Source organism: Equus quagga, chromosome 1, assembly GCF_021613505.1.
Source record: "Equus quagga isolate Etosha38 chromosome 1, UCLA_HA_Equagga_1.0, whole genome shotgun sequence".
NCBI lineage: Eukaryota > Metazoa > Chordata > Mammalia > Perissodactyla > Equidae > Equus > Equus quagga.
In genome coordinates, this window is record NC_060267.1 from 18,517,123 (window position 1) to 18,539,146 (window position 22,024).

General features: G+C 59.8%; 1 protein-coding gene across 1 annotated transcript; it reads right to left on the reverse strand.

Annotated features, from left to right (window-relative positions):
- Nucleotides 1-19: 19 nt before the first annotated feature.
- Nucleotides 20-18,568, reverse strand: KCNH3 (potassium voltage-gated channel subfamily H member 3). The gene is made up of 16 exons (XM_046646812.1): nt 18,341-18,568; nt 17,333-18,158; nt 15,683-15,916; nt 15,066-15,200; nt 14,004-14,137; nt 13,329-13,572; nt 12,793-12,950; nt 12,501-12,708; nt 8,387-8,668; nt 7,887-8,086; nt 7,156-7,405; nt 3,645-3,862; nt 2,313-2,644; nt 1,783-1,886; nt 1,048-1,124; nt 20-946 (listed from the first exon to the last, which is right to left on the reverse strand). The coding sequence occupies exons 2-16, from the start codon at nt 17,406-17,408 to the stop codon at nt 350-352; spliced, it is 3,249 nt and encodes a 1,082-aa protein (XP_046502768.1). The 5' UTR covers nt 17,409-18,158; nt 18,341-18,568; the 3' UTR covers nt 20-349.
- Nucleotides 18,569-22,024: the final 3,456 nt, after the last annotated feature.

The window sequence follows — 22,024 nt, forward strand, 5'->3', positions numbered from 1 at the left end:
TATAAAAAATGGAGGGACAGGGGCACATGCAGGGGATGGCAGAACCCTTCTCTAGACTCAGACCTCTGTCCCCCAGCCTGCAGAGGGAGATGAGGAGGTCAGAGGAGCAAGCTGAGGAGGGGCCCCAGGAGCAGGGGCCGAAGACTCCTAGCCCGGGGCCCGCCCCTGAGGCTCCAGCTCACCCTCTGTGAGTCGGGGGCCAGGCCCTCCTTGGCTCTTGGGCTCCCTGCCCTGAGCCAGCGGGCAGCACGAAGTCCCAGGGGGTGGCTGCTGCCCTTCCTCCACCCCACGGTTGGGCAGAGCCACAGATGGCAGCATGTCTGGCAACACTGAGTTCTGGGGCTGGCAGTCAGACCCCTGTGCCTTCTTCCTGGGTCCACTGGACTGTGCCAGAGCCATGGCAGCCAATAAGCACCATCTCCAGGCTATGGGGTTCCCAGGGCAGGGCCAGGCCCCCTGACCCTGGTGGGGGCTCTCCAGTGCTAGCAGCCTCAGCCTGGTTCACGGGCTCCGGGGGCCCAGTCCTAGCCCCTTCTTCAGGAGGCGGTGACCCAGGGGTGCTGGGCTCAGGGCAGAGTTCTCCTGAGCCAGGGGGCTCTGAGTCTGAGGTGGAGGTCCAGAAAGCTGTGGCTCGAGGCCATGGGGAGCTCTGAGATGCTGGGGGACCCCAGGGCCAGGGTGCCATGAGGGGAGGGGGCCCTGGACGAGGGTGGGGCCAGGTCCCACTCAAGACAGAACCAGCTGGGGGCTGCAGGCAGTAGGAGGACGCCCCAGTGTCCACACACAGGGGCTGCAGAAGCCCAGAGGTGCTGGCTGGGCGTGGCCCCTCTCCCGACACCCGAGGGCACGGGCCCTCCCCATGGGGTGCCAGGACAAGCTGCACAGCCTGGCGAAGTGACTGCAGTCCCTCGCGCATCTGCAGCACCTGCTCAGAGAGCTCCATCACCTTCGGGGGTGGGAGGGGGGCAAGGTCAGCATGGAGTCAGGACCGCAGCAGCAGCAGTGCTCACCTCCTCCCCTCCCTGCCTCCACCTTGCCCTCACCCACCGCCTGCTGAAGCTTGTCCAGCGTGTCCATGTTTCTTGCCTCGCTGGGCCCGAGCGGGACAGTGAGCAGGCCGTTCTCTGTGGACAGTAGGATGGGGTTATCAGCGGGGGCTGGTAAGAGGAGACAGACAGTGCGGGGTCCAGGCCTCTGCCCCAGTTGGCACAGACCACATTGGCCTGGCAGGGCCTGACGCCAGGAACGGCCACTTCCAGCCTTGCCGGAGTCACTGAATTCTGCCCAAACTGCTGGGGGCCTCAGGCACACTGCCGTGCGCTTTCTCCCTGAAGAAGCTGCTCTTTGTGCCTGTCTCTTGTTCTGTCCCCCAGGGACATGGACACTCCTGGGAGCTCATTACTTGGCCCACTATCAGGACAGCCCGGCCTGGCCAGGGGCGGCTTACAACTCTGCTCCCCAGCCCTTTATCTCCTCCACGAGCCAGACATTGTGCTAAGGGTCTTAGTGATATTAATCTTATTTAACATGCACAACAACCGTTTTACAGACAGGAAGCTGGGGCAAGAACCAAGGTCATGTTGCTGAGAGCTTACAGCAGAAGTCCATTCCCGTTCACAGCTACCTTCCGACACCAAGGTGCTAGTCTTAACCACCAAACTCCTCCACCCAAACCATGCAGGTGAGTGAGGGGAGGCGACTTCCAGGCAAAGTCTGTACTCTGCCAGTTTCTCAGAGGTTCATGGGGCAGAGGGGCCGCCCCACCGACCCGGGTCCCAGTACCTGGTCCAGGGGAGGGGCTGCTGCTACATTCTGGGCCAGACTGGACGCGGAAAGAGAACTTGGGCTGGTCAGACCCACAGCCGTCCTCAATGCCATCGACTACCCTGTGGACCCAGGCGCCAGGACAGCAAATCAGTCGACAGGCAGCCACCGCAGTGTTTCACGGGACAGGATGCCCCAGTGTCCACACACAGAGGCTGGAGGAGCCCAGAGCTGGGCCAGGGGGCTCGGGCCCCAAGAGAAAGGTAGGTGGTCCCTTCCCCTTGGAGCTTGCAGTTTCGCGGAGGAGCCAAGCTTGAGTACGTGGAACAGCAAGAGAGTTCTGAGCAGTGTATGGCCATGCACCTAATGGTGGGGTGGGGCAGCAGGGAGGTGGAGGAGTCAAGGAAGGCTTCCTGGAGAAGGTGGGCTTGGACCAGGCAGGCTGGGGGGATTAGGATGGAAGGACAGGCACCTAGGGCAGAGGTGAGCCTGGTGAGGACCCCCGCCCCCTCACCATCATCTCTGCCGTAGTGTAGTGGCCTACTCACCTGGGGCTCAGATCCGGGGGCACATTCCATGGCACAGGGGGCAGCCGCAGCCCCTCTAAGCTCCGAGGGTGAGCAGAGGGGCCAGCCTCAGCCTGTGAAGCCCCTGCCCTGCCTAGCCGCCCTCTGCCGCCCAGACGGGGCCGGGGCGCGGTTCGACGTGGGGATAGCAGCTTGGCGGCTGAGGATGAGGAGGTGCAGCCGGGGGACAGCAGGGGGCTGGAGGGCTCATCAGCTGGGGCTGGTGAGACTGTGGGGCCCTGCTCCCCGTCTGTCTCCTTCTCCTCCAGTGTGGACATGAGGGTGTTGTCGCCACTCAGGGAGCTGGTGTCTGCCTGGGGACAGTGGGGCACAAGGAACTAGCATGGATAGCCCCTCTCACCTCCCCCACCCAGGCCTCATCTTCCTGGGGGGAGGAGCCGTTTTTGTTAACAGGATACCCAGTATCTCTCACCCTGCGAGGAAGAGGCTCATGGGGGAGGCTGCTTTTCTGCTGCCACCACGAAGCCACTAAGCCCCGGAGGTGCTCGTTCACTGCCCCTCAAAATTCTAGCCAAGTGTGGACACATCACTCATCTACTTGGTCCCTCGGCTAACTGAACTATCCAAGAGAACATTGTATTAAAAACTGGTTTGGAATTAGTGACATAAGCTGGGAAAATTCAAAAACCCCTCAGAGGGGGCCAAGTGGTTAAGTTCGTTCGCTCCGCTGCGGCAGCCCAGTGTTTCGCCAGTTCAAGTCCTGGGCGCAGACATGGTACCGCTCATCGGGCCATGCTGGGGCAGTGTCCCACATGCCACAGCTGGAAGGACCCACAGCTGAGAGTATACAACTATGTACCGGGGGACTTTGGGGAGAAAAAGGAAAAAATAAAATCTTTAAAAAACAAAACAAAACAAAACCCTCAGAGCAGTCCTGTTTTACCATGAAGCAGCAGGGGGCGCTGCAGGGCTCTCTTTAGAGGCAGCCTGGGGGGCTAGTGTGGGACACTGCCCAGCCCGACCCCGGGGTGTCAGCCCTCATCTGTGGCCTGCAGGCTCCTTATCTGGTACCAGTGGACTCGGCTTCCCACCCCTGACTTTGCTCTGCACGGGGCCAGGCTGTCTCAGATGGGCCAGGGTGAGCCGGGAGGGGTGGCTGAGCAGGCAGGGCTGGCCTCTAAAGCACTATGTGTGTGGGTGTGAAGGGGCAGGGACAGTGTAGACCTCCCACAACATGCGCAGGAGTGTTCACACCAGGCCATGTGCTCACACAACACCTCCACAAACCCTAGCCTCTGCCCACCAGGTTCCCCAGCCCACCAGTCCCTCCATGCATGCACCCAGCACCCTCACCTCCGCAGTGCCTCCACCAGCACCCAGGTTGTAGCTGAGCTCCCCCCGGAGTCCCCGGCTGAAGCGTGGGGCAAACTCAGGGTACAGCGCGAGGCTCTCATGCAGCCCGGCCAGCTGCAGACACTGCAGGACGCAGTACGTCAGCCCCTTGACATCAGCATTGGCCTTGACCACCTGCTCACGCCGGGGCAGCTCACAGCCGATCAGATCACCCTTCCCTGGGGAGAGGAAGCAGAGGTCAGCAAGCCTTGCCCCTCAGCCCTCAAGCAGGGAGGTAAGTGGAGGCTGCTGAGTGGGGCCTTTCCAGCCAGGCCCCCACTGTGGGCCTTGGGGCCAGAAGAGAGAGGAGCAGAGGGGCCCAGGCCCTGGCTGACCCTTGCTGCCTGCCTCACTGGCTCTTCAGACAGGCTTGGGGTAAGAACTCTGTGACTCGGGCGCTCAAACTCATTTGGGATCAAAACCACTGGGCTGAAACACATCCCAATTTTGGTGCTGAGACAACCAAGCAGCCACCAATTCTAACAGTTCCCACCTGCCTGTGGATCAGAATCCCCTGGGAAAGACTCCCAGGCCCCATCCCTACCTATAGAGTCCTAATATCCATGGGGGACCCCACAATCCGATGGTTTTCAAGCCCCACAGTGATTGAGGTGGAGCTTGTCCAGGCACCAGTGTGTGGAACCAGCAGGTTCGTGCCACAAGTGACACAGTGAAAATGTCAGGCAGCCACCTTACTTCATCTCCCGGAGCCCTGGTGCCTGGTCTGTACAATAGGTCCTGTAGTTAACTGAGATGGTGGTGCTTTCTTGATCTTACCAGCAGGTGTCAGTGGAGGGTTTCCCACCACTCAGCTGAGACTGCTGCCCCCTGGCTGACAGCAATTGTAAAATGGCATCAATCAGAGTCTGCATCCCTATGTTAGACAGGTTAAATTGTGGGGAAAAAATGTGTGTCTTCAAATCAATGCAATAGGGTGTCTCCCATCAGGGACATGGCGGGGATTAAGTGAGTTAGTGTAGATAACGTGCCTGACACACAGACAACCAATCCAAGTTCATTTCGAAACTTCCCCTCCCTCCTGACAAGAGTCCCCGTAGGTCATTCCCAGCAGGGGTGGCATGCTGTTGGGGCTGGGGTCCCCAGCACTCACTGCCCCTCACAAGGCAGCTCAACCCACTGCCAGACAGTTCACAAGATTAGAAAGCGTCTCCTTCCCCTTCAGGAAAGAGACGGATGGCTGCCACCCTGCTGCCTCCCGCTGCCTCCAGAACTCACTGAGCTCGGAGCCCTCCTCTAAACGTTCGTGGACTTTTGCTTAAACTTCAGTGTACAACACATCGCTATTAAATCTTATTTTCTTGGTTTCAGGCCATCCTTCTGTTTCCTTCTGAGAACTGTTTGCATCTCAATGTGATCCTCTGATGAATGAGCTCTTTCCCCTCATGTGTGTCATCTGGAAATAGGATGCACATGTATTTCTTGTCTTCATCCAAGAGATGAGATAAAAATGAGAAACAGGACAGGACCAAGGACGAAGTTCCGTGCCATTGGTCTCAGGGACCAGAGACTGCCCTCCAGGCTGGCATCTCAGCCAGAGCCTTCAGCTCGGCTCATCAAGATCCTCCCGGCACCGGCCCAGCACACCTCTCTTCGCCTTGCCCTTCCTCCCTCACAACTGACTTTGCACACAATTGGCTGTTGCTTCATACACAGAGGCGGGCAGAATCGACAGTGCTGGATGTACGGTGAGCCTTAGCTGTCGGGAGTAGGCAGGAAGTACCTGGATGTTCAACCAAGGAGGCAGGTGGGGGACGGGATGACGGCAAAGCAGAAAACCGGGTCATGGGGAACCAGGCATTCCTGGGGGTGTCCACAGCCACCAAGTCCACAGAGGAAACAGTCCATCCAGAGCATATGGGCAGGGCCAGGCTAGATCGTAGGTGGCATAAGTCCCAGTGCTAGGAACATTCTAGAGGCAGAGGCCTGGGTGCAGGCAGTGGCCATTCTTGAGGCTCCATCTTAATACCGAACATGGCTATTCTGAGACCCGGTGTCCGGGATCAGGGAAGAGATGCTCTAGCAGGACTCATGCCAGCTCCCAGCCACCCTGCTTCCTCGGCTCCAAGCTGAAAACCATCTGTTTAATAATCCACTTGACAATCTTGCTTTGGAGTGGCCAGTCTACAGTTGTCAAAATCTGCCTTTTTGCCCTTCTGGATCTCTCCAGGTCTCCATAATTTCTCAAGGGTTGCTGGCCATACGTGAGTGGCGGTAACTCCGTTTGCTCAGAGGCCTGGCGTAAACTGCATCCAGGCTCAGAAGCTGAACTCAAGGAACGATGCAAAGCGAAGGACAAAACAGCCTCTGGCCTCTCTCAGCTCCGAAACCACTTGGTATTTTTTCCTCCTCTTTCCTGTTGGAAGGTCATCTTCTTCAAGGGAGAGAGAGTGGACACACAGTAGCTGCTGGGCATCTGGCCTTCCTGGTTCTCCAGGTTAGTGACAAACCTCAGCCCCTCCAGGCGTCAGCTGTCCCCACGGTGAGTCTACAAGCGCTTGGCTGCCTGAGGATTCGGCTGTGGTGGGGGTGCCACCTCCCTTTCATCCCGTGTTTCATCCCGGGTGTGAGGCCCTTGATTACGCAGGCAGATCAGTGTTCCTGCCCTGTGCGTCACTGATGGGAGCCTGCCACAGCCCCGGAGCGTGCAGCCCTGAGGCTCCTGGAATGCTCGAATGTGCCTTCCTGAAGCCTACGGTGCGCGTCCAACCCCCTGAAATGGTGCCCTTCCTGCAGGACATGAGTCTCCCCAGAGCAGCGCCCCAAGACTGGCCTGCCAATTCCTTACCCTCAGAGCCTCAGTCTCCTACACAAAACAGGAGTGACGAGAGTTCCTGCCCCCTGGGTCTGGGAGGTTTGCTGAAATGAAGCAGGTAAGCGGCTGGGCACAGGGCCAGGCGCTGTGAGACCCTGGGGTCAGCACTATGGTGACGTCAATCCCCCCACTGCATTTCTTTCTCCTTGTCTGGGGAATTGATCTCTCTTTTTCTGGCCAAGAAGGAAAGTACACATGCTGAGTTGGAACTCCACTGTCACCCTCACGCCCCTGGGCCTGCCCTGGGATCCGCCCTAGGATGGCAGCATCTCACCTCTCCAGGCCCAGCGGGAGCCCCACAGGATAGCTTGCGTCCCCCCTTTTCAGCCCAGCCTGCCTGAACACTCTCTCCAGCACTTCCATCCTCAGCATTTGATTTTCTTCCTTGACAGGAAGTGCTGCTCCCCGAGGGCCCCTCACAGACTAAAGGCTGGTCCCCAAACACTCGCCAGATCTTTTCCACCTCTTTGTGTTGTTACCTCGTGGTCACTGGGTCTGCTCTGAGCTTTGCCCAGGGCTCCATCCTGGCTGTTTCTCCCTGGGTGGCCTTGCCTGCATCCCCTCTCTGGTCTTTCTGCAGATGGGGCCACGGTTCCACCTGCCTCCCACAAGCCCCCACATTCTCCCACCCTCACATACCTAGGATGGCAAGCACTGTGCCGCCCTTGAGCACCTCCATGGAGCCGGAGCAGACGAAGTAGAGGGCCTGGAGGGCATCCCCTTGGTGGATGAGGTACTCGCCGGGCGTGCAGAAGGCAGGCCGCAGGGCCAGGGACAGCGCCCGCAGGCAGCCGCGGCTCGCCGCCTCAAACAGGGGCAGCTGCAGGACCTCCTTGTGCAGGTGCATGGCAATGTCTGCGCGAAGCTCGTCTGGGAGGCTCTGCAGCAGCTGCAGGTGGGGACCAGGTGGCAACAGTCAGGGGTTGTGGGGGCAGAGCGGTAGGCAGCCTCCAGCCAACCCCTTTCCACCCTGATGGGCCTCTGGAGCAAGGGGAAGCATGGGAGGGACTCCTGCATAGCATCAAGCTCCACACAGGGGCCCATCAGTGAGGGGCTATCTCTGCCTCCCTCTCCATCACTTTAGACGCCCCCGCCCCTGCCCCCCATAAACAGCCCAGCTTTCTTCCTCCTGCCTCAGGCTTGGACATCAGTGAGCAGAGCCTCTTGACCTAACAAGGGTAGCGAGGGGCCTCCCAGCTTCTCGGCCACCCTCTGTCCCAGGCTGCTGTCCCCCCAGGAGAAAGCAGAGGCAGCGGGGCCAGAATTCTGCATCCCTTGCCCCTCCCCCAGCCCACTCCTGGGAATTTTGCCCAAGCGCACACCCTCGAGGGAGCCGAGGCTGAGAGGGCCAGACCTGGAGCCCTGCGCACCTCAGTGGTGTCAATGCCGTTGTTCACGGCCCAGGTCGCCTGGAAGTACTCGAGCATGCGCTGCTTGAGGGGCTTGGGGATGCGGTGGATGCGAATGTAGTCGCGCAGGTCGCGGGTGCGGCTATGATACAGAAAGCGGCGGGCGTACATGCGCTGGATGATGGCCGTCACGTTCCCAAATACCACCGCGTGCATCAGTGCTGGGGAAGGTGGCGAGAGGGGGTCACCTCCAGGACCGGCCTGGCCGGGCCTGACACCATGCTGGACAGGTCTGCCTCCCCTCTCCACATACTCCTACGCAAGGCACAGGGGCCGCAGTGTGGCATGGAGTCCTGCAGCCGAGTGGGCTCTCCCAGCCCTGGCCTCGTATTCCTAGGGCCCTTTAAAGCAGAAGTGCCTCTGGGAAGGACCTAGGGCCCCTGGGTGAGGTGAGGCGGGTGCGGCCGCCTGGGGCCAGAAGTCTAGGAGTGGGCAGGGACCAGGAGAGTGGCAGGCCTCACCGCCGATGAGCATGGTGCAGATGGAGAAGATCTTCTCCGTGTCCGTGTTGGCGGACACGTTGCCGAAGCCCACGCTGGTGAGGCTGCTGAGTGCGAAGTAGAGGGAGGTGATGTAGGCGCTGCGCAGGGACGGGCCGCCCAGGAGCTCCAGTCCCGTCCTGTTGGCCTCGCTGCTGCCGCTGCTACAGTTGTCACTCTGGCCAGAGCTGTTCCCCACAGCTGGGCTCCGGCCCACCAGGTAGTATGGGGTCTCCAGTCGGCGGGCCAGCTCCTGCAGCCAGCCTGGGGAGGGGGTGGGATAGCACTGCTGCACTGCGGTGCAGGTATCCCCCGGGGCGGGGGGCGTACGGATGCAGATCCACCCCCCGTGGCTTCCTGCCACTTTCCTCCTCTGCCAGCCCGGCTCAGCCCTAACCACCTCCTCAACCCTCAGCAAGACAAGCACATGAGGACAAGGCTGTCATCCTCCCAGCGGGCTTCTATGGTGCTGAGGATGCAGCAAGGAGCTTTTGGGCCTCTTCCCTGTAGCTGGCGCTAATCCCAGCGGTGGGCAACAGGCCCAGCTGGAGGGGGCAGAGGGACTGGCGGGGCCCACTGCACCAGCCACAGACTCGCCCCCAGGGCCGGGTGCGTGGGGCCACCTCCTCTGCCCTGTCCTCTCAGACTCCTCTTGCTCTTCCTCTGAGCTCGCCTGCTCCAGAAAGCCACCCCCCATTCAGCCTCACCCCTCCCACAACCACACAAATCACCTACCCTCACGCACACTGACATGGACATGTGCAGTGGACACCATTGAGGCTACCCATGTGCTCCACACAGTTGAGAGAACAAGGACATGTGCACTTGGGCACGTTCACAGGTGCACGGCTACAGCCACTCACACAGAAAAGGCCTGTGGACACTGGGGACAGGGACAAGGGTACACAGGTGCTCAGCCACTCGCACCCAGGTAGGGGATGGGACACACCTGCATGGACATGAGCTCACAGGTCAGGCCACAGACAGGCAGGCACCTGTGCACACACAGAGGCTCCTGAGCACACGTAGACACAGGCCGAAGAGGGCCAATCTCCCTGTCAACCCCACTTTCTCTGGCCTGGCCTTGGCAGGAGGAGGGAGCCATGGCTTCCCGAAGTCACTCTGAACCTAGCTGGGGGTTTGTGGCAGTTCCAGGGTGTTGGATGGGGGCCATGGGGAGCAAGGCACAGAGGGCAGGCGGGCTGAGGTAGAGTGGAAATCAGAGGGTGGGCTGCAGTGGAACCCACTTCTCCACATGCACTCTGTGTCTCCCGCCTCAGCACCACACCCCCCCCACTCCACACTCTCCCCAACACCTCACACACACGACTCCCTGCAGTCCCGATTCCCCTCCCCTCACCCACCCACCGTTCACTCAGCAACCTCACGCACGTGTGCCAGGAGCTGGGGGGACCCACAGGAGCTTGCTGCAGGGTGGGCCACATGTCAGAGGTACACACAGCCCAAGTGCCACACGGCAGGGCTCCAACCAAGGTGCTTTGGGCTAGAAGGCCTCCAGGAAGAGGGGACCTTGGTGCTGGGTCTCAGAGGATGGGTGGAGTTTTGATACAAAGAAACTCAGAGGAGGTCCTTCCCCACCTAGGAGAAGGCGCGGGCCAGCGTAGAGATGGAGACAATGGGCAAGGAGCTCTGCTTACCCCGAGTGTGGGGTTCACACGGGGGCATCAAATCCCAGGCTGAAGAAGTCGGGGAGATGTGTTAAGGGCTGAGCCAAGGTAAGGATTCAGCCCTGTACTTGAGGCGTGTGGTGAGAATGCACGGGAACAGGCAACACTTGTCAGTCGTTATTGAGTTGGGCCCCTGAGGTGACGCCAGTTGCCAGGTGAGGAACGTGGGGGGCCATAGGGGCCAGAAGCAGGGGGACAAAGGGAGGGTGGCAGAGGGGCCTCTCCTCTCTGTCTTGGCCGTGGGGACATTGGCAGCTCCTGGAGCTGGTGGTGGGATGGTGCCTCCATGTGGGGAGGGTCAGGCTGGCAGAGCCTGTTCTGGAGGCTGGTGGCTTTCATACTGAGAGATGCCCTCAGCATTTAGCACAGTCTTTTGAAAATCCAGCTCATCTCCACCGGCCTAGTGGGAATCTGGAGCAGGAACTCTGTCCACAGCACGGGCAGTGGAGCAGAGGAACCAAGGCAAGGAAGCCACAGGAAGGCGCCTCCCGCCGACAGAGTGGGGCCAGCAGGGGGCTGCCCTCCCCACAGAGACCTCCCTTCCAGGGCTGGACTTTGGGAGGTCTGGGTATGGCTCCAACGCAGCTGGGGGGGAGTTTCCCCAGAGAAAGAAGGGAGAGATGATGATGTGAAGGACTTGGAGATGCCCCAAATGTGAACTAGGACCAGCCTCAAATAGGAGGAAACCACTCTGGAACTTGGGGTTCAAGGGTGAAAGAATCACCACATGTATCTGTAAAACAGCCAGCCCCCCACATCCCCATGTGCTCCCTGGTGAGGCTCAGAGCCCCTCTGGGAGCAAAAGGTGTTCTGAACGTCAGCTCAGCAGCCCCCATGAGGTGGTGAGAACAGAGGAGCCACATGGACGCAACACCCAGGGTGTCTGGGTCCTGTTGTGGAGCAAGGGTCCTGACCAGAGGATTTAGGGTCAGGGCTTTATGTCACCATTATCTATCTCCGGCCCTCTGACCATGTTCGCTGGGTGACTGTCTGACCCCAGAGCAGCTTCCACCACCTTCCCTCTGGGAAGGGCAGGCGCCAAGGAGCTGACACTGCCTGGAGCATCCCACTTCCGTGTGCTCAGCAACTAGAGCGCTCGGGGACCATCCAAGCGGGTCTCTGGTTGACACAGCAGTCTCCACAGCCTTGGCGAGGGAGAGATGGCTGGCAAGGAGCCTCCTCATCCCCGGGAACTGATCAGAGCAGGTTTCTAAGGCCAACCTGGATGCCTGGTGAGCCCCCCAGGAGCAGACGGTCCTGAGAGGCCGTCTGAGCAGCTGGCCTCCTGCCACTGGCTGGAACCGGCCCCAAAGGCCATCTGTGGGAAGCGGACAGGGCTGGAGGGCCTGGGGAAGAGAAGGCGCGTTCAGTTTTGGAGCTGTGGAGTCTGGAGGGTTAGAAACAGCCAGAACAGAATGGTTTGGAGTTAGAGGGAGACAGGACGGAAGTTTGGCTGTGGTGGCGCCATAGAATGGCCAAGGGAGAACAAGCAGAGGCCAAGGAGAGATTGAGGAAAGCCTGGAACTGGGAGGGGTGGGGGCAGGAGGAGGCAGGGCAGGGGGCAGAGCATTTCCAAGAAGCCTGGCTGGCAGGGTCAGGTGCTACAGGGACTTCAAGGGGCTGAAGATTTGGTCCTAGAAGGTCCCCGTGACCTTCTGGGTGACATTTTGGGATGAGGGGTGGGGGTGGAAGCCCTCCTGGCAGGAGTTAAGACGTGAGTGGGAGGTGAGCAGAAGGAGGAGCTGTGGAAGTGGAGGTGAACTGAAGGAGAGCGAAGGCGCTGCTGGGACAGCGAAAAAGGCCATGTTTTAGGGCAGGGGCGCTGAGAAGCAGCTGAGAGAGATGCGGGCGGGCTGGAAGTGACAAGAGTGGAGAAGGGGCCTCAGCAGCCAACGTGGTGGGAGCGAGCTTTGGAGAGGGTGGTGAGAAAGTGCCAGGCATCAGAGGAACCCAGGAGGGCAGCAGCTCCCTGCACAGCCTCCTCCTGAGAGGGGTGAGGCTACCAGCCAGGCGGGGGCTTGAAAAATGTAACAAAAATTTGGCCACGTGGAGGCCATAATGGGTGAATGGGACTCCCCCAGGCAGCCCACTACGCTTTCTCCACAATGCCTGGCTGCTGGGGAACAGGCCTGCCTCAAGGTGGTGGCTCTGTTACACTCACATCTACACACACACATTAGCCCCCACATTCTTCTTGCAAACACATGCCTCCTTGCACACATGCCCCCTGACACACACACATGCAGAGTCGGACATGGATCTCTGATACCTTGTGTCAGCTCACAGACATAGCCTGATAGACGCAAGCCTGCCCTCATGTGTCCCCGACACACGCACACTCAAGCAGACATATTCCTCTGGCACGTATGTACGCACACACACCCCTCCACACGGGGAGCCTCCGGTACCGATCTCGGGCAGCTCAGACGCGCTGCTCTCGATCTCCCGCTGGCCGATGTAGAACCACACGCAGGCCACCCAGTGGGCGAGCAGGGCGAACACGGCCATGAGCAGCGTCAGCACCACGGCGCTGTACTGCGAGTAGCGGTCCAGCCGCGGGAGCAGGCGCAGCAGCCGCAGCAGCCGCACCGTCTTCAGCAGGTGGGCCCCAAAGTACTGGGGGGTGGGGACAGAGGGTGGTCACCCCCAGGTCGGCCCGCCTGTCCCGCCCCAAAGCCCACCCAGCCCAGCCACACTGACCACGTTGACCTTGAAGGCATGGAGCAGGTCGAAGGGCAGCGCCGCGATGACATCCAGCAGGAACCAGGTGGTAACGTAGTGGAGGCAAATGGACTTTGGGGCAAACACCACCTGGCCTGACTTGGACACGAACGTGGTGCGGAAATTCAGCACAATGTCTGCGGGAAGTGGGGGCGGGAGTGAGCATGGGGTGCGGGAGGAGCCGCTCTTTACTGGGCACCTGCTCAGTATTTGATGCTGTCCCAGGCTCTTTCCATGTATCACCTCGTTCTCACAGTAACCAACATTGTTATGCCTACTTGACGGAAGGAGAAACTGAGGCTTGGAGAGGCCACGACTGGCTCATATGACCCGTTCCTTGCAGAGACTTGTTTGGAACCTGCAGGGTTCCGAGGTCTGATTTTGAAGCCCACAGGTCACCAACAGCGGGCGGGCAAGGGAGACACTTGTGGGGCACTGGAGCCATGCAGACGTCCCCATCAAAGCCCAGGGGGCGCCCGGCATAGGGTGGGGAGGGAGGCACAGAGCGCACATACCGAGAATGAAGAGGACCTCCACGGCCAGGTCGCAGACGCTGGGGGGACCGCGGGCGGCGCTGGGCTCCCGGGCTGTGCTCACGCACACGCTGTAGGGCACGGTGACGGCCACGTAGAGAGTGGCGAGCAGGATGAAGCCGTCCCAAGTGGCCCTCAGCGCCCCACAGTGCAGCAGGATGAAGGGTGACTTCCGGATGGCGGCTACTTTATACTCGGGCAAGTTTGGCTTCTCCCCAAACACCCCCTGAGTGAGGCAGGGCGGTCGAGGCAGGGAGCACAGGACATTGGCACAGGCTGAGTTTGGATGGTGTCCGGGACAGGCATCCACCTCCCTTCCCTCCCTGCACTCTCAGAGCAACCTCTGTCATAGTCATTAGAGTCCCCGTGTTATAGATCAGAAAACTGAAGATCAGCTAGGTCAAGTGACTTAGCTGAGGTCACACAGCTGCTTAGGGGAGGAGCCCGGATCGAGCCCATCTGACCCTAAGGCCAAGACTCTCCTCTATACATGTGATGGATCAGGCATTCCTTCCCTCAGCAACAGCCCCAATGCCGGTGGGGCCTGGGCAGCCCCCTGGACATTCTCTCTGTGGAGGGCTCAGTTCCCCTCCTCTATCTCCTCAGCCTGCCCTACCCTGCCCCACCCCCAAACACACACCCTAGTGCGCACTCCACCTTATTGAGCTTGTGCTTGCCCTTGGGCTGCTTCTGCAGGTGCCCAGACAGGTGGTAGAGCACAGCCCGGCTCCGCCGCCGGTTGGCATTGAAGCCTTTGGCTCCTGCCCGGCCATATCGGCGCCGGCCACCGCCTGCAAAAGAAGAGGGGTTCGTGAGGATGATGGGAGGAGCGCCCACACACACAGCACAGGGTCTTGGGTGTAGGACAGCAGTTGCTGCTCTGTGGACTGGTCTGGCTCATTGACTGCTGGGGGCTCTGACACTCCTCACTTCCTAGGGTCACTCGCCGACCCCAGCAATGGGCAGACCTGTGGGTGCTTACAGACACCACTCCCAGCCAGCTTCCAGGAGAAGGAGGTCTGCCCCAAGGCAAGGCAGGAGAGGCCTCCACAGGGAAAGGCCTGGGTGAGGAGCCGGGAGGGGGTTCCCGGGGTGGGCGGTGCTGAGCAAGCAGGAGACCATCAGCAGAGTTGAGGGAGCTCAGAGAAAGAACCCAGGGGTCCAGGTACAGGGGCCACTGGAGCCTTACATCATGGAGGGCTGACCCAGGCCTGGGGGTGGAGGAATGGAGAGAACCCCCAGCATCCTCAAGTGGCAAAGAGCCTTGGAGCAGCTTCTGATGACAGCTGTCTGAGCTGTCCAAAGGCCTGTCCCAGCCCTTGGAGGATACAAGAAGAGACAGACCTCACGGGCTTAGGTGAGGGCTTCGGCCAGGCCGCCCCAGGCAGGTTTGTGTGAGGAAAAGGCTCCAGGTGGGCTGGGCTCAGCCTCACTAATTGTCAGGAGATGGTACCTCACAGGCAGGAGTGGATTTGTCTACTTTCAGACTCTTAGTAAAGCTGACTTCAAAACGCCAACTTTGTCTCAACTGGTCTATTTGGAAACACACTTTCCATACCTGGGCAGCACAGGCCTCTCAGCCAGCAGAGTGGCAATGAGTCCAGGAGGGGTGGGGGGACCCACGAGCCCACACTGGGTGCCAAGGCCCCACCCGCCCAGGCCTGAGGTACCCAACACCCCAGCCACAGCAGCGAAATCAACAGCCCCACCGGCACCCACCTCTCTCCTTCCAGTTGTCGGGGCCCCCTCGGTTCTTGGTGTCACTGATGTCCTTGTGAGAGACCAGGAAGAGGGCCACCTCCCCTTTCTCGTTCTTTATGGGTATCACATCCAGAAGACACCAGAATGGGAGCCCTGGGCACAAAGACAGACTCAGCCCGGCTCTCATTCTCCGCCCTGCCCAAGGCAACAGGGACTCCAGTGACACCCCTGGCCAAGACACAAGCAGGCTTGGGGCTTTCCTCGGAGCGGAGTGGCATCCTGGCTCCGCTCAGGACAGGGCTTGATGGAACAGGGCAGGAGAAGGCAAGGGAGAGCAAGGTGACCATCAGACATGTGTGTCCATTGATCTGTCCTGCTGACATGGGGACATTTTTCTGCTGGGGTGGGAAACCCAAGATGGGAGACTGAGCAGAGGCTGAGGCTGTGGTGAGGATGGAAGAGAGGAGGGGTCGGGGCAAGAGGTGAGGTGGAGGCAGAGGAGATGGGTATGTAGGAAGATGGGATGAGAAGGGAGACGCAGACAACGAGAACGGAAAGGAGGGACAGTGGATGGGGTGGGTGCCAGGCTTGGTGAGACCGGACAGGTGAGGCGGGCTGGCCAGGTGGCCCCTCACCGCTCTTCCGGTACAGGATCAGCTCTGCCTTGAACTCCTTGTGCTCATCCAGGGCCTTGCGGATCTGCTGGCGGACGAGCTCACTGGTGTCTGGCCCATAGAGGAAGGAGCAGGCGCAGCCCCGCTGCATGACCTCAGCCCGGGAGAAACCCGTGAGGTCGCAGAAGCCATCAGAGCAGTAGACCACGGGGAAGAGCCCTGCCACCTGGGCATTGCCCAGCACGAAGTTACTGTCTGCAAGAGAGCACCTCTCAGAGGAGCGTGGGGTAAAGGGGCATGGGGTCACCCCTCCTTTCCCAAATGCCTGCAACCAAAGGGTGGGTATTAGAAATCCCAGGAATCCTGCATGTGTGTGTGTTCAGGGGGCAGGCAGGAGCTGTTTATGACCAGGAATCAGTGCTTCACCTGTGTGTCAGTGCCCTGCAAGGGCCCACTCCTAGCAGCATGATATGAACGCATTGAGAATCAGCATGGGTGAGCCTGAGGTTGGTAACTGCGGCCCTGTGTGGGCATTGTGCCCTCTGGAGTGTGTCCTGAGCAGCCTGGGGTAAGGGGCGGGGTTGAGGAGGCCCAAAGGAGGACTGCAGGCCTAGCTCTAGGCCAGCCTCAGCCCCACCTCTACCTCTGCCAGGCTCACTCACCAGCCAGGTACCCACGCTGGCTGTCTGGCTCCTGGCACTGGGCCCCACCTGGACTGGGAGGCCGTCAAAGCCGCCATCCATTCTGCACTCTCTGTTTGAGCCCCAGCTGCCTGACCTGGCTCAGGAATTAGTGAACATGATGGAGAATTGGGGTGTAAGAATGATAGCTGAACCCCAGAGCCTGGAGCCAGGAATGTATTGGGGAGTGGGGGGCGCTGAATCAGCAGGCTGCAGGAGCCAAGCACACAGCAAAGCAGATGGAGAAGCCTGGGGGGCGGGTGTTGGGGGTGGGGGGCCCATCCGGAACCGAGACTGAGACCATAGAAGACGTTAAGTAGAGAGCTGGGAAGCCCCACTGGGGGCAAGTGTGAGGGAGTAGGAGAAGGGAGGGCCTTTCATGACTTGCCCTGTGCTCAGGACCTCAGGAACCCAGGATCCAGAAGCTCTGGTGGGAGCTTCCAAACTTCCCTAGTCTGAGTGGGAGTCCCCAGACCTATCTTTTTGGGGCTAGAGGGCTCCGTGGGTTTAGGCTGTGAGGTGAGCTTGGACAGTGCGCTCCTGAGTCCCGCCTACTCCATCTGGTTTGCTAATCTCTTTTCCAAATCTGATTTTTGAGCCCTCCGGGCTGTCCCTGAGTACCACTTCCCTGCCTCCCCTGGACTCCGCCAGTTCGAGGGTAGTTGGTCAGATAGCGCCAGACGCAGGGATGGGATGGATTAGACTGACTAGGTGGGGTTCACGCCCTAGCGAACAGACTGCATCCTGGGCCCAAACCCGGACACTTCTGGCCGTTTTGCCTGGCCTGGGGTAGTGTTGACTCCGAACCTTTCGGAGAGACGGCGTCTGGAAGGAGATGGTGGTCCCAGCTAAAAACGGGGAGCAGGGGTGAGGGGGAGAAGGGAGGGAAAGAGCAGGAGGGCGCCAGGCCGAGATGTAGGGTGCAGGGTCGGCGGGAACCCTGGCAAGGGACAGCTTGTCCGCGAGCCAGTGGGGCGAGGGTCGGACTCACGCGTGCCGTCGAAGCGCGTGGCGATGGTGTCCAGGAAGGTGTTCTGCGGCGCCAGGAGTCCCCGCATGGCCGGCATCTTAGGCGGCCGTGGCCGCCCGCCCCATGCCTCCGGGGCGCGGGGACTCAGCGCCGGGGGAGGGCGCCCAGCTAGGCCGCCCCCCGCCGGGCCCCGCGCCCCCTAGCGCGGCCGTCGGAGGGCAATGCCCACCCCGGGCTCGCAGGCCCCGCCAGCCGCCCGCGCGCAAGGGGGCGTCCCCGCCGTCGGGGCCCGGAGCATGGCGCGCGGCCCCTTGCGCCCTGGCCGCCCACGAATCCCGGGCTACGGGCCCTTCGCCCGCGGCGCTCTCTGCACCTTCGGCTCGCGGCGGCGGCGGCTCCCGTTTCGGCTGCGGGTCGGCTCCGGCTCGGGCTCCGCGTCCCCGCAGCTCCCTCCGTCTGTCGGGGAGAAGCTGCAGCCTCCTTCCCTCCCTCCCGCGCCCGCCGCCTGCACCGGGGTAACCATGGAGACGGGGCACACCCAGGCAGGGCCGCCTTCTTAAAGGGACAGGCCACCCGCCGAGGGATTCTCCCTCCCCTCGGGACCTCGGTGGGGGCAGGGGAGGTGGCGCCCCCCCATCCCCGCCAAGCGGGCCTCCGGGGCCGCCCCACCCGCCCCTCGGAGAACGACGTGCGAGCGCCTGGTCCCGCTCCGGTGACTCAGCCGCAGGGGCGAGGCGTCTTTCTCTGCAGCAGGAGGGTTCTCCGAGAGCCTCGCAGCCTCTCCTCCCCCGGAGAGACCTGAGAAGAGCTCAGGGCCGGGGGTGTCTGTTTTAGAAGATGCTTTCCCCTAGGAAAAATGTAATGGGAGAGGGGGCTGGGCAATTAGGCGGAGGTAGTGAAGGCCAGGTAGTTGGCGGAGGTAAAGGCCTCTAGAGGAGCTCCAACTCCACAGAGGAAGTCTAAAAGGAGACTGAGGGGTGGGGAGGTCTGAACACAGCTTCTGGGCATCCGCGCCTTTCTCAGCCTCACCTTGACCCTCTGGAAAATGGATCGAGCCATCACTAGGAGATGCCGCGGCAGGCAGGAGCCGTCAGAAAATTGGAGGGTGGGTAGCCCCGGGAGTACGGTTCAGACGTTCTCCCTGTGCCCTCGGGGTGGAGGCGGGCAGAGGGGAAGCCCCAGACCCTTTGTTTCACCCTTGGATTTCTCTCTGTTATTTGTCACCTTTTGCCGCTCCCAGGCTGCGCTAGAGGGTCAGGTCGCAAATACAGGGGACAGGAGACGTCAGACGCTGGGAAAAACTTCCCAACCTTGCGCAGGTGAGTCCCTGCGAGCCGGGAGTGAGGAGGACCGAGGCTCTGCTCCCCCACACCCTTCACTCCTAGAGAATTAAGCTCTGCGCTGAAAGGGGGGCTGCCGAGGGAGGGGTGGCTGCAGGGACCCTCTCGGGTGAGGGGGTGGGGAGGAGGGGCCGGGCGGGGCGGGGCGGAGCCCGGCCCGGGGCGGCCGTCGCTTGCTCGTCTCCCGCGCCGCTTCGGTCCCCAGCCTTGCGCTGCCAGCGCCGCTCCTCCTCCCTCCCACGGTTTGCCAGCGAGCGCGGCTACCGCCCGCGCCCAGGGGAGCCGCCGGGGCCAAAACAGCAATTTGTTCCTGAACGAGAGAAGCGGGTAGCTCAGCACCCCCACCCTTCTAGGAGACACATCCACAGTCACCAGCATCGGAAAGAAAGAATGTCCCCCGCTCCACCCACCCCTCATCAGCGACGAGGGCCAAAGCTCCAGGCACCTGTATTAAAATGAGCCGGTGCTTTGGAGGAAAGAGAGGAAGAGCCCCGCTCCCCTAGTCCTCTGAACCCTGGAATCCCGCTCCCAGGAAGAATGACCCGAAGGAGTCTGCAGAGCACGCTACAGCCGCCCCCCCGCCCCCCCCCCCCCCCCCCCCCCCCGCCACACACACACCCCAACCTGGGTCTTGGGCTGCAAAGTCCCCTCCCCTGGCCACTCATCTATGCCCCTCCTGGCGAAGTTCAAGCATTCCACTAAGGAGAGTACAGTTTAGGGGTCAGCTCACTTTGAGACAGGAGAAGCTGTGATGAAAGCACCCACCAGCCTGGGAACCAGGCTCCCTAGGTTTGAATATAGCCATGGCACCTGCTGTCTGATTTTCCTTCTGACTCAATTTTTCTCATTTGTGAAATGGGGGTGATAATAGCTACGTCAGAGGGTTGTTAGGAGGACTAGATGAGTAAAGGATCTAGAACAGTGTGTGACATTTGCATCATGTAAATGTTTATTGTCTGATTTTGAATTTTATAGGAGCCCTGTGAAATAGGCAGGGCAGATGCTAGAGAGAGAGAGAGAGAGAAAGACTCGCTCAAGGTAACCAAGTTGGTAAATGGCAGAGTTAGGGTTCCAATCCTGAAAATCCTAACCCCAGGTCCAGGGTCAGCCTCACTCCAGCATAGCTGTCTCCCACTACGAGGACCCAGACAGAACCCCAGGCTAGCTGGGTGGGCGCTCACAAAGATGGATCCTCAGGTGAGAAGATCCGGGTGGTCCTCCAGTCACCCCTGTAAGCCCCAGGTGTTCAGACTTTGAGGCTTCCAGGTCATCTGCCTAGGCTGGTTTTGGACACTAAATTAAACCAGACGCCTTGGGTCAGGGTGAGCAGGGGGTAGACAGAATGTACGGGGTGCTCCAAAGAATGACAAGAGCTCACTTTTATTGAGCGTCACCTTTGTGCCAGGCACGTGCTAAGTGCTTGACTTGGATTATCCCATTAAAATTCATCATAACCCTATGGCGTGGTTACTGTCGTAACTGCTGATTTGCAGATGAAAACATGGAAGCAGGGAGCTTAAACATCTTGTCCAAGATGCACTGCCTCCTCCAGCAGTTCGAGGCACAATGTGCCTGTCACTGTTTTGGTGCCCTGGTCCTCACTTCCAGGAAAAGAAATATGCTAACATTTCTTGAATGTTGTGATGGCTCTTTTTATCCTAGGATGAAACTGCCGTCTGCGTTGGCCTTTACACCTCTTCCCCCCTTGCCCTCCAAAGAATTTGTGTGAAGGTGTGTATGTGGGGGTGCAGACAGTTAGTCAGGCCTGATTTAAAGGTATCCTTTCTGTCCAGATAAGTTTCAGGCGTAGGATCTCAGCCCACTGTCCTCTCTCTTCCTCTTCACCTCGTCCCTCAGCTCTTCCTGCTAGCCCTGACCTAGAGGTTCCCTCAGCTCTCAGGGATGAATTCCTTGCCTCCTCCCCGCCCCCCCATCCCAATACATACACAAGGGGCTGGGGCCCACGGAGACAGTAAGATGGGGCTGGGGAGGGGTTGGAAAGTGAGCAGGGCACTCGCACTCGGAGGTCAGGGAGCACCTGTCCTCCTACTGTAATCTCCTTTTCCTCTCTGCTTCCCCCAACTCTTTTTTTTTTTTTTTAAGATTTTATTTTTCCTTTTTCTTCCAAAGCCCTGCAGTACATAGTTGTGTGTTTTTGGTTGTGGGCCCTTCCAGTTGTGGAATGTGGGATGCTGCCTCATCGTGGTTTGATGAACGGTGCCATGTCTGCACCCAGTATTTGAACTGGCGAAACCCTGGGCCGCCGAAGCAGAGCACCCGATAACCATTCACCAAAGGGCCGGCCCCTTCCCCCAACTCCTGACTCACTAGGGCCTCAGTGCTGGGGAGTCATGGGGAGGGGAAGGTTGAGGGTGAGTCCTGTTCAGAGACAGCTCAAAGCCATTGTCAACAAGAAGAAATTCAGGAGGCTGCGTTTTGGAGCTGCCGTGGGAGGCCTGTGGGAGTATTATCTACAAAAGGAACAGGGAGAGAGAAGGGAAGAGCAAGGCAAGGAAAAAAAGGCTCAAGACACAAAAGATGGAAAAATCTCCCCCTCCCCCCCGAAAGCGCAGGCGGAGTCAGTCGCTGCGTACAGGGGGGTGGGAACAGGTGGCTGTCGAGGAACAGAGCCCAGGGGCCCCTCCCCTCTCCCATGCTGCTGGGGCGCTTTATCCTGTCTTTTGGTAAACAGCCTGTTAAAAGGCGACAGTAGGGCCATTTTGGTGAGAGGTCAGATGGTGACCCGTGGTGAGTGTTCTCTGTGAACAGCAATCTGGCCTTCACGCGGTGAGGAGGCTGCACTTGACTGTAGGCCCCCCTGCTGGAGGGCAGGCAACCCTGGAGTCAGCAAGGGAGTGAGTCTCTCCACCCTCCTTTCTGGAAGTCCCCACATCTCTCTCCAGCCTGGCTCTCTCAGCCAGTGTGGCCAGGCTCTGCTTCTCAGGGTGTTGTGTGGTGCGAAAATCTCAGGCTTTCAAGTCAGACTAGTCTGGTTTGAATTCCAGCTCTGCCATTGACTAGCTGGGTGACCTCTGGCACAGATGGGGGTGGTGTGGGTGTTAATCTGGCAGGGCATCACTTCCTTCATTTGTGAACTGACCCTTTCCCTAAGGATTGTTGAGAGTTTGAGATGAGCTTAGTAAGTGGTTGCGTTCGTTATTAAAAGTCCCCCTGAGGGGCCAACCCAGTGGCGTAGTGGCTCAGTTCACGCTTTGCTTGGGTGGCCTGGGGTTTGCAGGTTGGGATCCTGGGCGTGGACCTACACACTGCTCATCAAGCCATGCTATGGTGGTGTCCCACATACAAAATAGAGGACGACTGGCACAGATGTCAGCTCAGGGACAATCTTCCTCAAGCAAAAAGAGGAAGATTG

What these genes read in the sequence shown, in the direction of transcription:
- KCNH3 (XM_046646812.1), bottom strand. Translation starts at nt 17,408, where the DNA reads ATGCCGGCCATGCGGGGACTCCTGGCGCCGCAGAACACCTTCCTGGAC. An exon ending in CTGCACCATGCTCATCGGCG is followed by an intron (nt 8,087 to 8,386) that starts GTGAGGCCTGCC and finishes CACCTTCCCCAG; the next exon opens with CACTGATGCACGCGGTGGTA. An exon ending in ACGGCATTGACACCACTGAG is followed by an intron (nt 7,406 to 7,886) that starts GTGCGCAGGGCT and finishes CCCCACCTGCAG; the next exon opens with CTGCTGCAGAGCCTCCCAGA.